A 14,122-nucleotide genomic window follows, 5' to 3' on the forward strand; every position below is an offset into this window, starting at 1 on the left:
ACACCTACTCTTCTCTGTGAACGTGAAGTGGGGACTGTTGTCAGCTGATACATTCCATCTCCCTTTTCAGCTACCTTCTCCCTTTTCAGCTACCTTCTCATAGGTTAAGACCATGCTGGTCTTAATCTCAAGACTGAAGAACAGTCCTCTGACCCTATACACTTATTAGATGGAAGAAGTAGAGACGTTTTCTGGTGCTGAGATTGAGGTCAAGTAAAACCCAAAAGATTTAAGGTAGAATAGTGATAAAGGAAGTAGGTGTTTCTCCTGCACTTAGTTACCATAACTGAAGATCAGATATCATGCCAGCATATTGGGGTCAAAAGAAAGAAAAAATATCCCTGGAGCAGCTGCATGAGAGGCAATTGGGACTGAGGAAGGAGGTTTGGAGAGGCTGTGTATTTAAAATAGCAGAACTGGTTGTTTACATTGCTGAAGGCAACGAAAGACAGTAGAGAAGAATTAGAAGCTTGAAACTTAACTATTTCTTGCAGCAAGTTCACCACAGCCGTGAGTGGTAGAAAGGTGGGGAGGGAGAAAAATGTAGGCTTTGACAGTGAACTTGAACTGTAAAGGCTGTGAATAGACAGACTCTAACAAACTTACTGAGCAATTGGAGTCTACATGTAACCCTGCTTAGGTTCTGATGCTTTTTTATAGTATCATAATGATTTTGAGTTTTTCCCTTTTGAAGAAAGAAAGCCCTATGACTCAAGTTACACTGATGTTTTGACTGGAGTAGAGATGGCAGCACTTTTGATGTTCTGGAGGGTATTGGCTGAGAAAAGTAGAAATCCTCCACTGTGCTCATCCTGGTGATGGTCAGTAGCTTTATAAAATGAGGCAGAAAAAGCAGTTTTGTCGTGTTTGCTGTTATATTTGGTTCAGCAGGTTCGATCATTTCCACCTCTCTGTCCTGGCCATCCGACACCAAGGACAGGGCAAGCCCCTCACTCAGTCTGAGCTCTTGCACTGCTCATTGGTGGCGCTTCCCCTCGGTTCCTGCTGGGGCAGGGGCCGAAGGGCCCAAAGAAACCGCCCTCGGGGCTCACGCCCTGCGGGGGCAGCCTCGGGAACAGGGGACGGCGGGTCCTCTTCGCGCGCGGCCCTGCTGCCAGCGCCGCGGTTTCCGGAGGGGACGGCGCGCGGCTGCACCGCAGCGCTGGCCGGAGCGAGATGGCGGTGGCACCGTCCGGCAGCGCTGGGGCCCGGGCCGGGCCCAGCGGTCGCGGAGCCCGCGGGCCTCAGGCCGAGCCCCGGGGGGGCGGCGCAGGGGGGGCGGCGGCCGCAGCGCTGCACGGGCGGCCGCGCGGGAGATGCCGAAGCTGCGCGGGGAGGCCTTCTGGAGGGAAACGCTGCGGAGCGCCCATTACGTGGTGGCACCCATGGTGGACCAGAGCGAGCTGGCCTGGAGGCTGCTGAGCCGCCGCCACGGCGCCCAGCTCTGCTACACGCCGATGCTGCACGCCCAGGTCTTCCTCAGGGACGCCAACTACCGCCGCGAGAACCTCTACGGCGAGGCCTGTCCCGAAGATCGCCCGCTCATCGTGCAGGTGAGCGCGGCCCCCGCCCTGGCTGCCGGAGGAGCTGCTCCGGGCTCACCGTGCTATGCCGCTCTTGGGCAACGCTGCGAACGCAAGTCAGCACTGCCAAACGCGCCCGCGCCTTCCTCCCTGCTCTTGTTAACATATCCAGGCGTTTTCCAAATGTGCGTGAGTTGAAGCTAGTCAGGTTCATTCAGATTTTAACGTGGTTGTGTAGGACGACAGAAATCTCATTTCTTTGCGTAAATACCCCTGACAATACTTAGTTCACGAAGATAAGTGTGTTTTTCTGTTTATCTCGTGTACGAGAGGATTTGGTGTCTTAACCACAGGGGCCTGGAGCACTGGACTTCTCACAGGGTTTCAGTCCCCTGCACCTCATTTTTAGAGACAGATTACAGCTGGTCTTGTGGAGCCAAGGTGTCCCCCAGATTTGATACCACTCAGGGAGAATCACAGTTTTTTGAGTAGCTCTCTGAAACGCCAAGCTCGGTGCTTAGCTATAGAGGAAGGACGCAAGGAAGATAGGAAAGCTTAAAGCATGTTTTGCTTCTGCTTCCTGAGTACTGTGTGATGTTCAGGTACTTCACTCTATCCCAAAGAGGGAGAATGGCTTGTGGAGCTGGAGAATAATACAGGGGAAGACAGTTGTCGTGAGCAGAGGAATGGCTGATTTCCACACATGGAGCACTTAAATGGGTGAGGACTCTTCACCCTGGAAGAGATAAGTCACTGGAAGTATTACTGGCTTGAAGATGACAAATGAGAATCCAGTAAGTGTAGTGATAGTTATAAACTGCAGAATTCATTACTGCAACCCACAACCTTGGTGTTATTCACACCGTGCTTTGACCAACTGAGCTAATCTCAGGGTCTGGTATATTATTCATGTGTGGGAAGTTTCTTTTGCCACAGAAAAATACAAGAAATTCAAGTCGTCTTAGAAAGCTGTAAGTCACAGATCTTCAGCTCAGTAAGCTGTGTGTTCCAGGGGCAACTGCCTGAAGAGGGTCACTGTGAACTTGCTGTGTTATCTTTCTTCCCACTGACTGCTATTGGACATAAAGTACAGAACTAAGGAGAGTAATCTTTGGATTGACCTAGTGCAGCAATCCTTACAGATTTGGTCACAGACTCTTGGGATTAGATTAGGCAGAGGTACCTCTGAGCTCAGCTTGCTCTGTAGGCTTTGTTAACAGTGTAAACATCCTCACTATGTGACTTGGTTGGAGACTTTCCATTGTTTCAGTCATCTCAGAGAAAGCAAGTGATTTTTTTTTAGTTGGTGTCAGCCATAATTTATGTAGTGCGATAGGTTTAAGTAATACTTTCTGCTCAGAAGTGTTTGAGTTCAGATTTTGTTTGAAGTTTATTTAAAGATGTGATGGCATTGATTTTTGTTAATAATGAATTCTAGAAAATCTGTTTAAAAGTATAAATGAGAGGAATAGTCTGGCTCTGTCCTCTTCAACAAAGCAGTTTCAAATTAATCTATTTTTTCTTAATAATTTTATTTTTGCACTGTGCTTTAAATATGGCTGGTGATTGCCCAGCCTGCTGATTTGTCAGGGTCTCTCTCTAGGGCCTCTGCCTTTGAGGGAGTCTACAGCTCCTCCCAGTTTAGTATCATTGGCAAAGTTACAAGTCATTTATGAAGATGTTGAAGAGCTCTGGGCCGAGGATGGAGCCCCTGCAGAACCCAATAGTGACCAGTTGCCAGCCTGATGTCACCCCACTTACTGTAGCCCTTTGCACCTGACCTGTGAGCCAGTTGCTCACCCATCACGTGATGTGTTTATCCAGCTGTGGATTGTGAGAAACAGCATCAAATGCTTTACTGAAGTCCGAAAGGTTGTATCAAATGGCTTCCCTTGATCAGTTTGAGAAATGGTGTTTGCTGTTATTAACTGTGCATATTATGCCTGTTTTATGTAGCAGGTAGTTGCTTCATAACTACATCATAATGTGTTGTCAGTACCTTGTGGTGGGGGGACCGTCAGCTGACTCGAGAAATCCCTGGGAGGGGGACTTGGACTCGGGAATTGGATTTTAGGGGTCTCAAACCAGGACAACCTGAAGAAAGCTATTGCCTGATTATTTCACTTTTCTTTGTTTTTCACAGTTCTGTGCCAATGATCCTGAAGTGTTTGTCCAGGCAGCGCTGTTGGCTCAGGATTACTGTGATGCCATAGACCTAAATTTGGGTTGCCCCCAAATGATTGCAAAGAGAGGTACGTGCAAACCTGAACCCTGAATAAACAGAGAAATGGCATATTCCAAATGTGAACGTTGGCAGTAAAACATGGAGAGGGACAAGCCTTGGGGAGGAGCTGCAGAACTGCTGAAGTCAGACTTATTTATACCCACTATAACAGGTAATGCTTTGTAGTACCTAAAGCAAAAATTAGATATACTAATAATTAATTCCCATTTCTCTTAAGTGCCAGCTCCTGTGTCTAGAATATCCCTCACAAAAAGTATTCTTAGTAAGAACTTGATTTTCTTTCTGCTTTCAGTTGCTCAAACAGCCTAATTTTGAAAAACTACATTTAAAATTACATCATGCAGACACTTATCATCTCCTGTTTTCTGGATACTTGCACAGAGTTTATTCACAGTAGTGTAGAAGAAGACACCTGCTGAATCCCTTACAGATACTGCATGTTTGAAAACCAAAGCCTGTGTTTGGAAATTTGGGATCAGTTAGGATGTTGAGGAAAATGTGTTCAGTAAATGCCCATTCCTCTTCTAAAATGTCTTTCAAAGACTAGTAGGAGATGATCAGTGGCGTACAGAGCAAACAGATCTTTCAGTCTTACCAGCTTTTATCCTAACTGGATTTTTTAAACATCTGATATAAACCTCTGAAAGTTGGACTTTGAGCTGCCAGTGTCAACGCACCAGCCCTAGGGAGTACCAGTGAAAGCAGGGTGTGGGGATTCCTTGTTTACCCTGTAAGTCTAGTGTGGCAGGGGCAACAGAATGATCCAACTTCCAGTTGGGGCAGGACAGAGCAACTGTTTCTACTGACGAGGCATATGAGTGTCTGGATCTTTGTATGTGAGTGTTTATGAGAGCTGTGTGCTTCAGGATCTTACTCCTCTACACAAATCTGTCTTATGCTATTTTATCATAGGTCACTACGGAGCATTTCTGCAAGAGGAGTGGGATCTTCTTCAGAGAATGAGTAAGTATTTAGAGAGGGAATCAAAAGAACACATCACTGAGAGGAGCTTTAGGGATTTTTGGGGAAAGGAGGTGCAGCATGTTTCTTTGGGGAGGGTTGTATTTAGGTTTGGGGTGGTTTTTTGCATTGGTTTTTTCTTTCTTTCTTTCTTGCTGTAATACAGTGGCACCCTCGAGATACTTGGTGGTATCCCACTGCAAACTCATACTAGATCTGTTAAAAGTCTTCAGTACCTGAAACAAATTTTAAGTGAAAGTGAGTCAATTAAGTTCCAGTCTCATATGATGGCTCAGTGGCTCTCCAACTCTAGAAACAGCAGAACTCCCAGTACCTTACTTTTTCACTTTGAAGTTCTCAGGTGCCAAGAGACAGGTTTCTGCTTGAAGTCACAGTTGCCCTTTTCTGATCAATTCAGTGTACTCCGTCTGTCCACAGCACAGCAAATTATGTCTTTCTTCCTCTAATCTGTGTAGGTTGTTTTCAGGCTCTCAGTAGCTGTTGTGAACATTTTTTTAAGACATGCATTTGTAACTGATGTAAAAAGCAAGGTTTTGGTCATTGTGTAGAACTGAGAATGTGCCTCCACCCCACTTGGAAGCAAGTGTCTGAACCATGAAGTTAGAGTCTTATTTCTGTTTGCATTCCCTGTGGTCTGAGGAATCTTGAGTGCTGTTTGGCACAAAGACACTGCCGAGAACCTGGGAAGAGAGATGGTGCTTCCTTGCCCAGCATGTAATGTGGTTGTTGTGAAATATGGAAATCAGAATAGGCTCAAGATGTGAAAACAACTCAGGTCATCTCGTTGGGTGGGAACTGAGGCTGTCTAGTAGGAGAGTTATCTTAGACTGTGGTCTTCTTCGTCCTTCTTCCCCAACTGCCTTTAAAATGTTGGAGTTCTCTTTTCTACCTGAACCTATATACACCTTGCTTGTGTGCTCCTTGGAAAGGGTGATAGGGAGTACTTATCACTGGAGCTCGTAGGATTTGCATTAGAAGACAGCAGATGACTTCCTACATTGTACATCCAAAGTCTGGAAGAGAAGAGAATTTCAAAGATACCCTTACTCAGTGTTTTCCTATTGGCTCCCTTTTTTAGTATTTTTGTGATTCCATGCACTGTGTAAGAACTATAGGAGTTTAACATGTTCTAGATTTCACCTTGACTCTGTGATCCACATTTACTACTTACTCGGGTCCACACTCTACCTCAGTTGATAAGCCTCTGCTTGCCATGGACAAGACTACTTTGTCATGATTATTTGGGTGATAATTTGCAAAGAAGCGAAGCACCTTTCATAGGAAAGGTAGACAAGCAAGTGTTAACATTGGAGGAGTACAATAGCTTGTGACGATAATTAACTTGTATCAGTAATTAAGTTTTGAGGGGATGGTCCTTGAAAGTGAAGGTTTGATGGGGTGGAAACATTAGGGCTATTAAATGGTGACTATATTATGCCACCTTGTTAGAATGCAGATGTTGTACTTTATGTTTTACTGTTACTTGATTAACCTATGCAATAAGGATTGTGGAGGACACTGCTGATTTTTTAAGCTGTGAGAACTACACAGCATTAACTTCTCAGGCTTTTTCCATACCACACATGGTATCAGATCTTGAGGAGAGTAGACACTTTTCATAGCATTGTGCAGCCCACTTACCTGTCCTTTCAATCTTTCTCAGTTTTACTGGCTAACGAGAAGCTCTCTGTTCCCATCACATGCAAAATCCGCGTTTTCCCAGACATTGACAAGACAGTGAAGTATGCACAGATGCTGGAGAAAGCTGGCTGCCAGGTAAGGAGGCAACTGCTCCCTGTACTCTTGCATTGGACATGTCTTTGTGTCAAGTATCTGATGACCAGTTCTTGGTGTACTGTGGAGATGAATCAGCTGCACTGTTTTGCAGACAGAGCAAACAGGATACAGTGAGTATGTGTTTTTGCAGTGCCAGGCAGCAGGTCAATAGCATGATGTGGGAGACATGATGATTTCAGAGTCTCTTGTAATCACTGCATCCTTTACTGTGCTTGAGCATCTCAGTTTTCACAGAGTGCTGCAGGAGGCAGTGTAGGACTGTAGAAAAAAAGAATATCAAAGATGACCACCACTGCTGAAGAAAGAGGCAGCCTTCTTGGATCTAACTCCATTTAAACTGGAAGAGATGGTCTGTAGTTAGAGCCAGTAGTGACAGTATTTCTCCTCAACTTCTGCTGAGGAGAAAGCTAGATCAATATATCACAAATTCCGAAGCGAATCACAAATGGAATCCAGTGCAAAAGGAAATCTGTAGGTTCTCCCATGGTACAATCTTGTCATGCCATGGAATAGCAAACTGAAAGGAGCCCAAGACCATGCCATGGTAGGTGAGCTGCTGACATCTTTCTGTGATGCTAAACTGCCTGCACTGTTGAAATAGCAGTGGGAATTCAGTGCATCCATGAAGTGTATAGGGTGAAAGGAAATTTTTGTCAGTGGATTTGTTCCAGTGTTTCATACCTGTGAAAAGTAAATGTAATTTTGTGTTCCAGCTGCTGACTGTGCATGGCCGTACTAAGGAACAGAAAGGACCACTTGCTGGTGTGGCATCTTGGGAGCACATTCAAGCTGTCAGGTGAGCAGTGAGCAGTACCAGTCTTACTGAATTCCTGCTGACACACTGGATTTTAAGCAGAGTGTGCAGTGACATTGAAGAGCAAACAAATTTGTGTGACAGGAGAAGAATTTGTAGGTTGACTCAAATTCTCAGTTTTATGCATCTCTTTTATTCACTGGTATAGAAAAGCTGTAAACATTCCTGTATTCGCAAATGGAAACATCCAGTGTCTCAGTGACGTGGAAGAATGTATCCGTAAGACAGGAGTGCATGGCGTCATGAGTGCAGGTAAAGAAAATGAACTCTTACTCCTAACAGATGAGAATACAAACTGTTTCTTATTCTCTTAGCAGCCCCATATACATTTATTAAAAGCTTAAGTCAGATTGACTTGGTAAACAGCTTTGATTGACAGTTGAGTGGCCATTCTCTCTCCTGTTATATTGACCATCTCTTAGCAGGACCAGGAATCACTTAAGATTTGTAAGAATTGTTGTGCTGGACTTGCAGTACTGAACAGCTCAAATCTAATCGCTTGGCAAAGGCATATGGGACTCCTATTTTCCTGGAATATTTTGATTACATTTGTTAATCAATGGAACAGTTTTTGAGTGGTTCTTAATTAACTAAGTGCATCTGTGGATTAATATTCTGCAGATGTTTCATGTTGGGTTGGGACAAGAAAGAATTGACATAACTTCCTACAGGAAGAACTAGGATAGGCATCAGAAAGAGCTTCCAATCACTCACACAGTTACAGCAATGAAGGATATTTTCTGGGGGGTTGTAGAATCTTGGTTTTAGAAAATACTTGTTAACTAAAGGCTTGTGAAGCCAGTAGAGAAAAGCATAGTGAGAAGCTGTATTTGTAAACTGAGGCCAGACAAATGTCCATACAGACATAAGGTAAGACTTGTTGTTTAAGTATTTAACCGTTGGACAACAAAAGCGGTGATTTCTCTATTTATTAATTTTTTTCCTGTCTTTGTGTCAAGGTTAGATGCCTTTCTAGAAATTGTACTTTAATTAGATTGTAAGGTAAAACATACGCGGGTATTCTTCCCAAGAACGCCAAGGCAGTCGAAGGATTAAAAAAAGGTTTATTTCAGATGCAAGGACCACTTCTTAACGATGGTGCACACACCAGGGCCCCAGGGGAGAAAAAATCAACGCCCTACCTTCTCCAAGGCTTTTTGTATCTTCTCTCTCCCCCTCCACCCTCTCTGGCCTGAGGAGGCCTTGTACACATCTGCAAACGTTATCTCTCTGCATACTAGGGAGAAAGAGAGATTACTCACTTCTCCCTGCAACTTTCTCTGACATGCAGAAGGACGAAAAAAAGACATCTAACCCGTTTGAGAAGGCATTTTGCAGTCTTCCTGAGCGAAACAAGTTCTAGCTTTCTGTTACAAATTCTTGCACAATTGCACCTATCCCGACATAGATATGTGCAGTTAGGCTCAATTAAGAATTGTATAGTGAAATACAGTGTCCTGAGGTGAGGCTAGAGTTTTACGGATCCTGTGTCCCTCTTGTGAGTAGTACATGGGTGATGTGTCCGTGGCTGGCTGGTAGAATTACAACAGACAGAGCTGATCAGTCTCCAGATTTTGGTTTTTGTTTCAATCCTGAAATGAAAGTTTGAGTATTTCTTTTTATTCTCTAGAAGGTAATCTTCATAATCCAGCCTTGTTTGAAGGCCGAAACCCCTTGGTGTGGGAGATGGCTGAGGAGTATCTGGAGATAGTGCAGAAGTACCCTTGTCCATTGTCTTATGTTAGGGCTCATCTCTTCAAGCTCTGGCATCACACGTGAGTATCTCCAGAGAACTCTTAGTGTTTTTAGGACTCATCCTGCTTATCAAGTGTCTAGGTTTTCTGGACAAGGATTTGTTGGGCCAGAATGAGTGTTCTGCAAGGTTTTCTTTCCTGGACCTGGCTGGAGAGGATGTGGGCTGAGGCCTTTACCCTTCACTTCATATCTGAGAAACAGGGCATGGGGAATGAACAAACTGCCCCAAGACAAGCTGGGGTGTGAGCTCACAGCGCAGTAGCTGCCATGTGGTAATTCCTCTTATGCACACATGCCCTTCATGGCAAGCATGAGTTAACTCACTCCTTGTTCACTGTGAAGCAAAGTGCTCTTGCATTTGTTGTGGAGCAAAAGCATGGCCATGGGTAGTTACTGAGGAGCAGCTGGTGCACTATACATTCATGTGAACTTATCTCAAACTACCTTGGTTGTATTCCAAGTATTTATCTGGAAAAGAGGTATGTGTGCTTTTGTCTGGACTTAGAGGGAAGAACATAGGTTTTTACCAAAGGCAAGTGGACTAGGAAAAATCTATAAAAAACTTTTATAAAGATATGTTTAGTTGATCTCAGTCTAAATATGACTTGATATTTGGGATTTGCCTCAGGCTTCAAGTTTACCAGCAGCTGCGTGAAGAATTAGCAAAAGTGAAGACGCTAGAGGGGATTGTAGATGTCAACAGGGAGCTGAAACTGCGATGCCAGGTACCAAGATGGGCCCTAATCTCACAGTACTGTCTGCACTTGGTGGGAATGTGCCATATGTGTCATGCAGTTGACACCCATTGGTCATTTTTCTGGAACTTTGTGGATTTACCAACCCTGATATTGGTAGTTTACTGCACTAGCATCCCCTTAAGCCTGAACAACTTTACATGGGATAAAGGAGTTTAGGAGTTACAAGTGTGCTCCAATTCACCTGTCTTAGTAGAGGGTTTTTTCGTATGTAACTGTCAGTAATTGTTAGCTTGAATTCCAGTTTGTGGTTTCCTGGAGTTGAAGTGTTATTTAGCATATTGCCTGCGAACTCCAGGAAAAGTGACTGTAACTCTATGCTGCAGGAAGAAATAGCTAATCAGAAAGAAGGAGAAAAGCCAAAAGAAGGTTTGCCTTTTTTCCACTGGATATGTCAGCCATACATCAGGCCAGGGTGAGTCATCTATTCTGATACTTAAAGGTACTCATAGACCTTTCACACCCATTCCAGCAGTATCAGCCACTGATTCTGTTCTAGAAGCTTACATTCATTGAAAAAAAGTGAAGACTTTGGATTATTTTTACTCTGTTTTGTTTTTTTCGTGGTTATTATTTTGTTCCTGGGGATGTTGCTTGTTTTTTGCATCTTCTCCTTTAGATCGTCCTCAGATTTCTCTCTTTCTCTGGAAAGTAAAAACCAGGAATTCCACTGTAGCTCAAAAAGAGAACCTGATGTGCAGCAAATATGCTACCTGACAGTGCTTTATTGTTACATGCAGCACAAATGTTGCTGGTAACTACCCTCGTAGCAAAGATGGGAACTAAATTGTATTCTATAAAGGATGCTTGTAGTGTATGGACACTTTTCAGATAGATAGTTTATTCCCTTTCTGCTGAAAGTTGGGCTGAAGAAGAGAACAAGAGTGTCAAGATTAATACTTAAGTAAATACTTAAATAAATGCTTAAGTAAAACCTGGGAATAATAGGCTAACAGGTGCCTAATTTAACTGGCCAATTTTAATTGACTTAGTTTACCCAGATTTCAGTAAAGCACAGTAGTGGCCAGGGAACAGCTACTTCTTCCCTCCGGCCAACTTATGATGAAATTCCCTGTTTCAGGCCAAAGGAGAGATGCAAGGAGAATGGAGCCAGTGGAACTGAAAAAGGTGTACGAGGGAAACGTACTCTGGAGGAGGAGGAAGATGGAAATTCCGAGCTTCTGTCAAAGAATAAACAAAAAAAGAAGTTAAGAAATCCAAATAAAAGCTTTGATCCATCTTTAAAACGTAAGTTCCATTTATTGGCATAAATGCATGGAGAGTTGCTGATATCACCTTTGACATAGTTGCCACTATTTATTTTCCTTGCTTGTGTAGTTGTAGAAACTTTAAAAAAGAGGGGAAATTGTTGGAAAACTTCAGTAACAGGCAATGTGATTCAAATTATGTTCATTAATAAAGAAAACAAGAATCAAAGTAGCAGGTCACTGATTCATTATAAGCATCTTTTTAAGATCAAAATGCTTTGCAAACTGAATTATAGCTGTAGCTAGTATTTGAAATGGAAATTTTGTATGCATTTCAAGCAGATGTCCTCCTGTCTTGAGCTTGACTTGAGGATTAGAATTTTCTATGTTTGGATTTAGCTTAGAGGCACTTAAAAATTCAAAGTATCTTTACCGTAGCACTATTATTTGAGGTACTGTATTTTTATTTCAAAAAGAGTCTGCGGCCAAAAAAGCACTGAGCTTTGTCTGATCCCAATTTCTTTTTTTTAACTTAGTTTTTCCACATAAAAATACCATTGCTGAAATCAGCTCTCTCTCATCTTTCCAGCCAAATATGCAAAATGTGATCAATGTGGAAACCCTAAGGTAAGTCAGTACGAGTGTCCCTTAAATGGAAATTAAATGACCATGTAATGGTCAGTGGCACAATGTCTGGATGGAGATCAGTAAGACATGGTGTCCCTTGGGGGTCTGTACTGGAGCCAGCACTGTTTAATGTCCTCACCAGTGATGTGGACAGTGGGATGGAGGGCAGCCTCAGCAGGTTTGCAGAGACATCAGGCTGAGGGTGCACACAGGGTGGACACAGCTGAGGAATGGAGCCATCCAGAAGGACCTGGACAAGGTTGAGCCCCTGGGAACCTCTGAGGTTTAACAAAGCCAAGCGCTGGTGCTGCACCTGCATCAGTGCAGGAGAGACATGGAGCTGTTAGAGCAGGTCCAGAGGAGGCCACAGAGATGGTCAGGGGGATGGAGCCCCTCTGCCGTGGAGACAGGCTGGGAAAGGCTGGAGGGGTTCAGCCTGGAGAAGAGAAGGCTCTGGGGAGACCTTAGAGCCCTTTCCATTCCCTAAAGGGGACTACCAAAAAAATGGCCATGGACCTTTTTTAGCAGGGCTGGTTGCAGTGGGACAAGGAGTGATGGGTTTAAAGTAAAAGAGAGTAGATTCAAACTAGATGTAAGGAAGTAATTTTTTATGCTGAGGGTGGTGAGACACTGGCCCAGATTGCCCAGAGAGGTTGTGGATGCCCCATTCCTGGAAACATTCAAGGTCAGGTTGGACAGGGCTCTGAGCAACCTGATCTAGTTGAAAATGTCCCTTCTTTTTGTGGGGTGTTGGACTAGATGACCATCCAACCCAAATTATTCTGTGATCCTATTCTGTCATTTGAAATCCTGAGGTAGGTCTGTGCCAGTGCCCTACAGTGCAGGAGCATGTCAAGTCCTGCTGATATGTAGGGGGGGAAGTCCGTACTCAGGCAAAAACCTCTCAGCCCCTCTCTGGGGTTGAAGGTGCTACACAAAAATCACTAACATATATAGGTTCTTTGAGATAATTTGCTTTCCTGTCCAAAAAAAGTGCAGTCTTACTGCTGCTGAGGATATTTGCTGCTAAGAGAGTCAAGTGAGTTAGATGAACTTCCCAAAATCTCTTGGAATCAACTCACCAAACTTCCAGTAGTGACACATGTACATTTTACTATGAAATTAAAACCAAACCCCCCCCTCTTACTATAATTGGTGGTGATGGAGTTTTTCCTGCAAAGTGAGAATTTGAATTTGCGCAGTGTGGTTTTAGTGTACTAGTACAAATACTTTAAATGTCATCACAGTACAGCCTGCAGTGAGTCAGGCAGCACCTGCAGCTCTGGGTCTTGTTGGGTTTGGATCTAAGCCCTTATCAAAACAAGCAGTTTGCACTTGTAGCAGATTAACACTGGCTTTCACTATTAGCAATGCGAAACAAGGCAGCTGTTTTCCAGGTTGTGTATTGAAACTTCAAGTATTTGATATTTGCAAAGAGTTTGTTTTGCTTTTATTTTCCCTTGGGGAACATGGCTGTTTCCTTGACAGGGAGGTGTTGCTGAGCTGAGTGGGCAGAGTGTATTTATTCCTGCTAATATACCTGTAAAGCAGCATGTAAAATGCAAGAAGTAATTTTCTGTTCTAGCTTAAAAATTAGCATTACACCTCGGGGGTAGGGGAGGACCTGGAACACAAGCATGTGATGTTGCTCACTGTTGAAACACTGTTATCTCACCGCAGCAATAGCAGCCAGGTGGGGATCAGTTTGGAGCTGCAGCTACTGAAGAAAATGTTTTTCTTGCTGTGTTCATTATTGGGAAAACATTGAGCACTGGTCTGGCCTGCTTTCAAACCCATCCTGTTTCATAGTTAATCCTGGTGACATTGCTCGGTGTGTCAGCCAGGATTGGCTGCAGCTGGGCTTAGGTTCATTTCTGTTTTGCTCTTGCATCACTGTAATGTTGAAGGCAGCCCTTGAAATCCTGTGAGTGGACCTGGTTGGGTATTTTTCCCTCTAGATCATGTGTTTCTGAGCTATATCATGAAACGGGGGGTGGGAGGGGAGCAGAGAGAGAGAGGGGAAAAAAAGGGACTTAACCAAGGCCTCCCTAAACCTGAAGGAATTTTTAACTGGGGTGGAGGTAGCAAAGCACCCCAGACACCCAGGCCGGTATAGCCAAATCATCAGTTAGCCAGGACTCAGCTGCTGCTGTCCCCTAAGGGTCATACATTATATTTTAATAAATACACAGATATATTTTAAGCTGCATATAGGGAAGTAATTGCTTGGTAACATGTATTTTAGGCATAGCTACGGATGGTAGCAAGTATGTCAGGCACTATTTCAGTGTTGCAGAGAACTGCAGAGAACTGCAGCAAGCTCACCTGCAACGAATGTGCTCATGCTTGTTACAGAGGGCTTATGGCATGTGCCTGCATGTGGTGGGTAACTCAGGCTGCCCAACAGGTTACTGGGG

The 14,122-nt window shown here is 43.9% G+C and overlaps 1 protein-coding gene across 4 annotated transcripts in view; it reads left to right on the forward strand.

Moving 5' to 3' along the window:
• Positions 1-1,196: 1,196 nt before the first annotated feature.
• DUS1L (dihydrouridine synthase 1 like) overlaps positions 1,197-14,122 on the forward strand; it is a 17,112-nt gene continuing 4,186 nt past the window's right edge. For 2 of the 4 annotated variants that reach the window (XM_027667476.1, XM_027667474.1), the window contains exons 1-11: positions 1,197-1,553; positions 3,667-3,775; positions 4,681-4,731; positions 6,413-6,525; positions 7,260-7,342; positions 7,509-7,612; positions 8,991-9,135; positions 9,744-9,840; positions 10,197-10,285; positions 10,952-11,118; positions 11,668-11,705. In XM_027667476.1, the coding sequence (XP_027523277.1) occupies positions 1,317-1,553; positions 3,667-3,775; positions 4,681-4,731; positions 6,413-6,525; positions 7,260-7,342; positions 7,509-7,612; positions 8,991-9,135; positions 9,744-9,840; positions 10,197-10,285; positions 10,952-11,118; positions 11,668-11,705 (1,233 nt within the window). In that variant the 5' untranslated portion in view covers positions 1,197-1,316. Of the gene's footprint in view, positions 1,554-3,666; positions 3,776-3,800; positions 3,920-4,680; positions 4,732-6,412; positions 6,526-7,259; positions 7,343-7,508; positions 7,613-8,990; positions 9,136-9,743; positions 9,841-10,196; positions 10,286-10,951; positions 11,119-11,667; positions 11,706-14,122 lie in introns of those variants that run through there. The other 2 variants (XM_027667475.1, XM_027667477.1) reach the window with 2 other exon arrangements.

This window comes from Corapipo altera, unplaced genomic scaffold (assembly GCF_003945725.1).
Source record: "Corapipo altera isolate COAL_440 unplaced genomic scaffold, ASM394572v1 305, whole genome shotgun sequence".
NCBI classification, from domain to species: Eukaryota; Metazoa; Chordata; class Aves; order Passeriformes; family Pipridae; genus Corapipo; species Corapipo altera.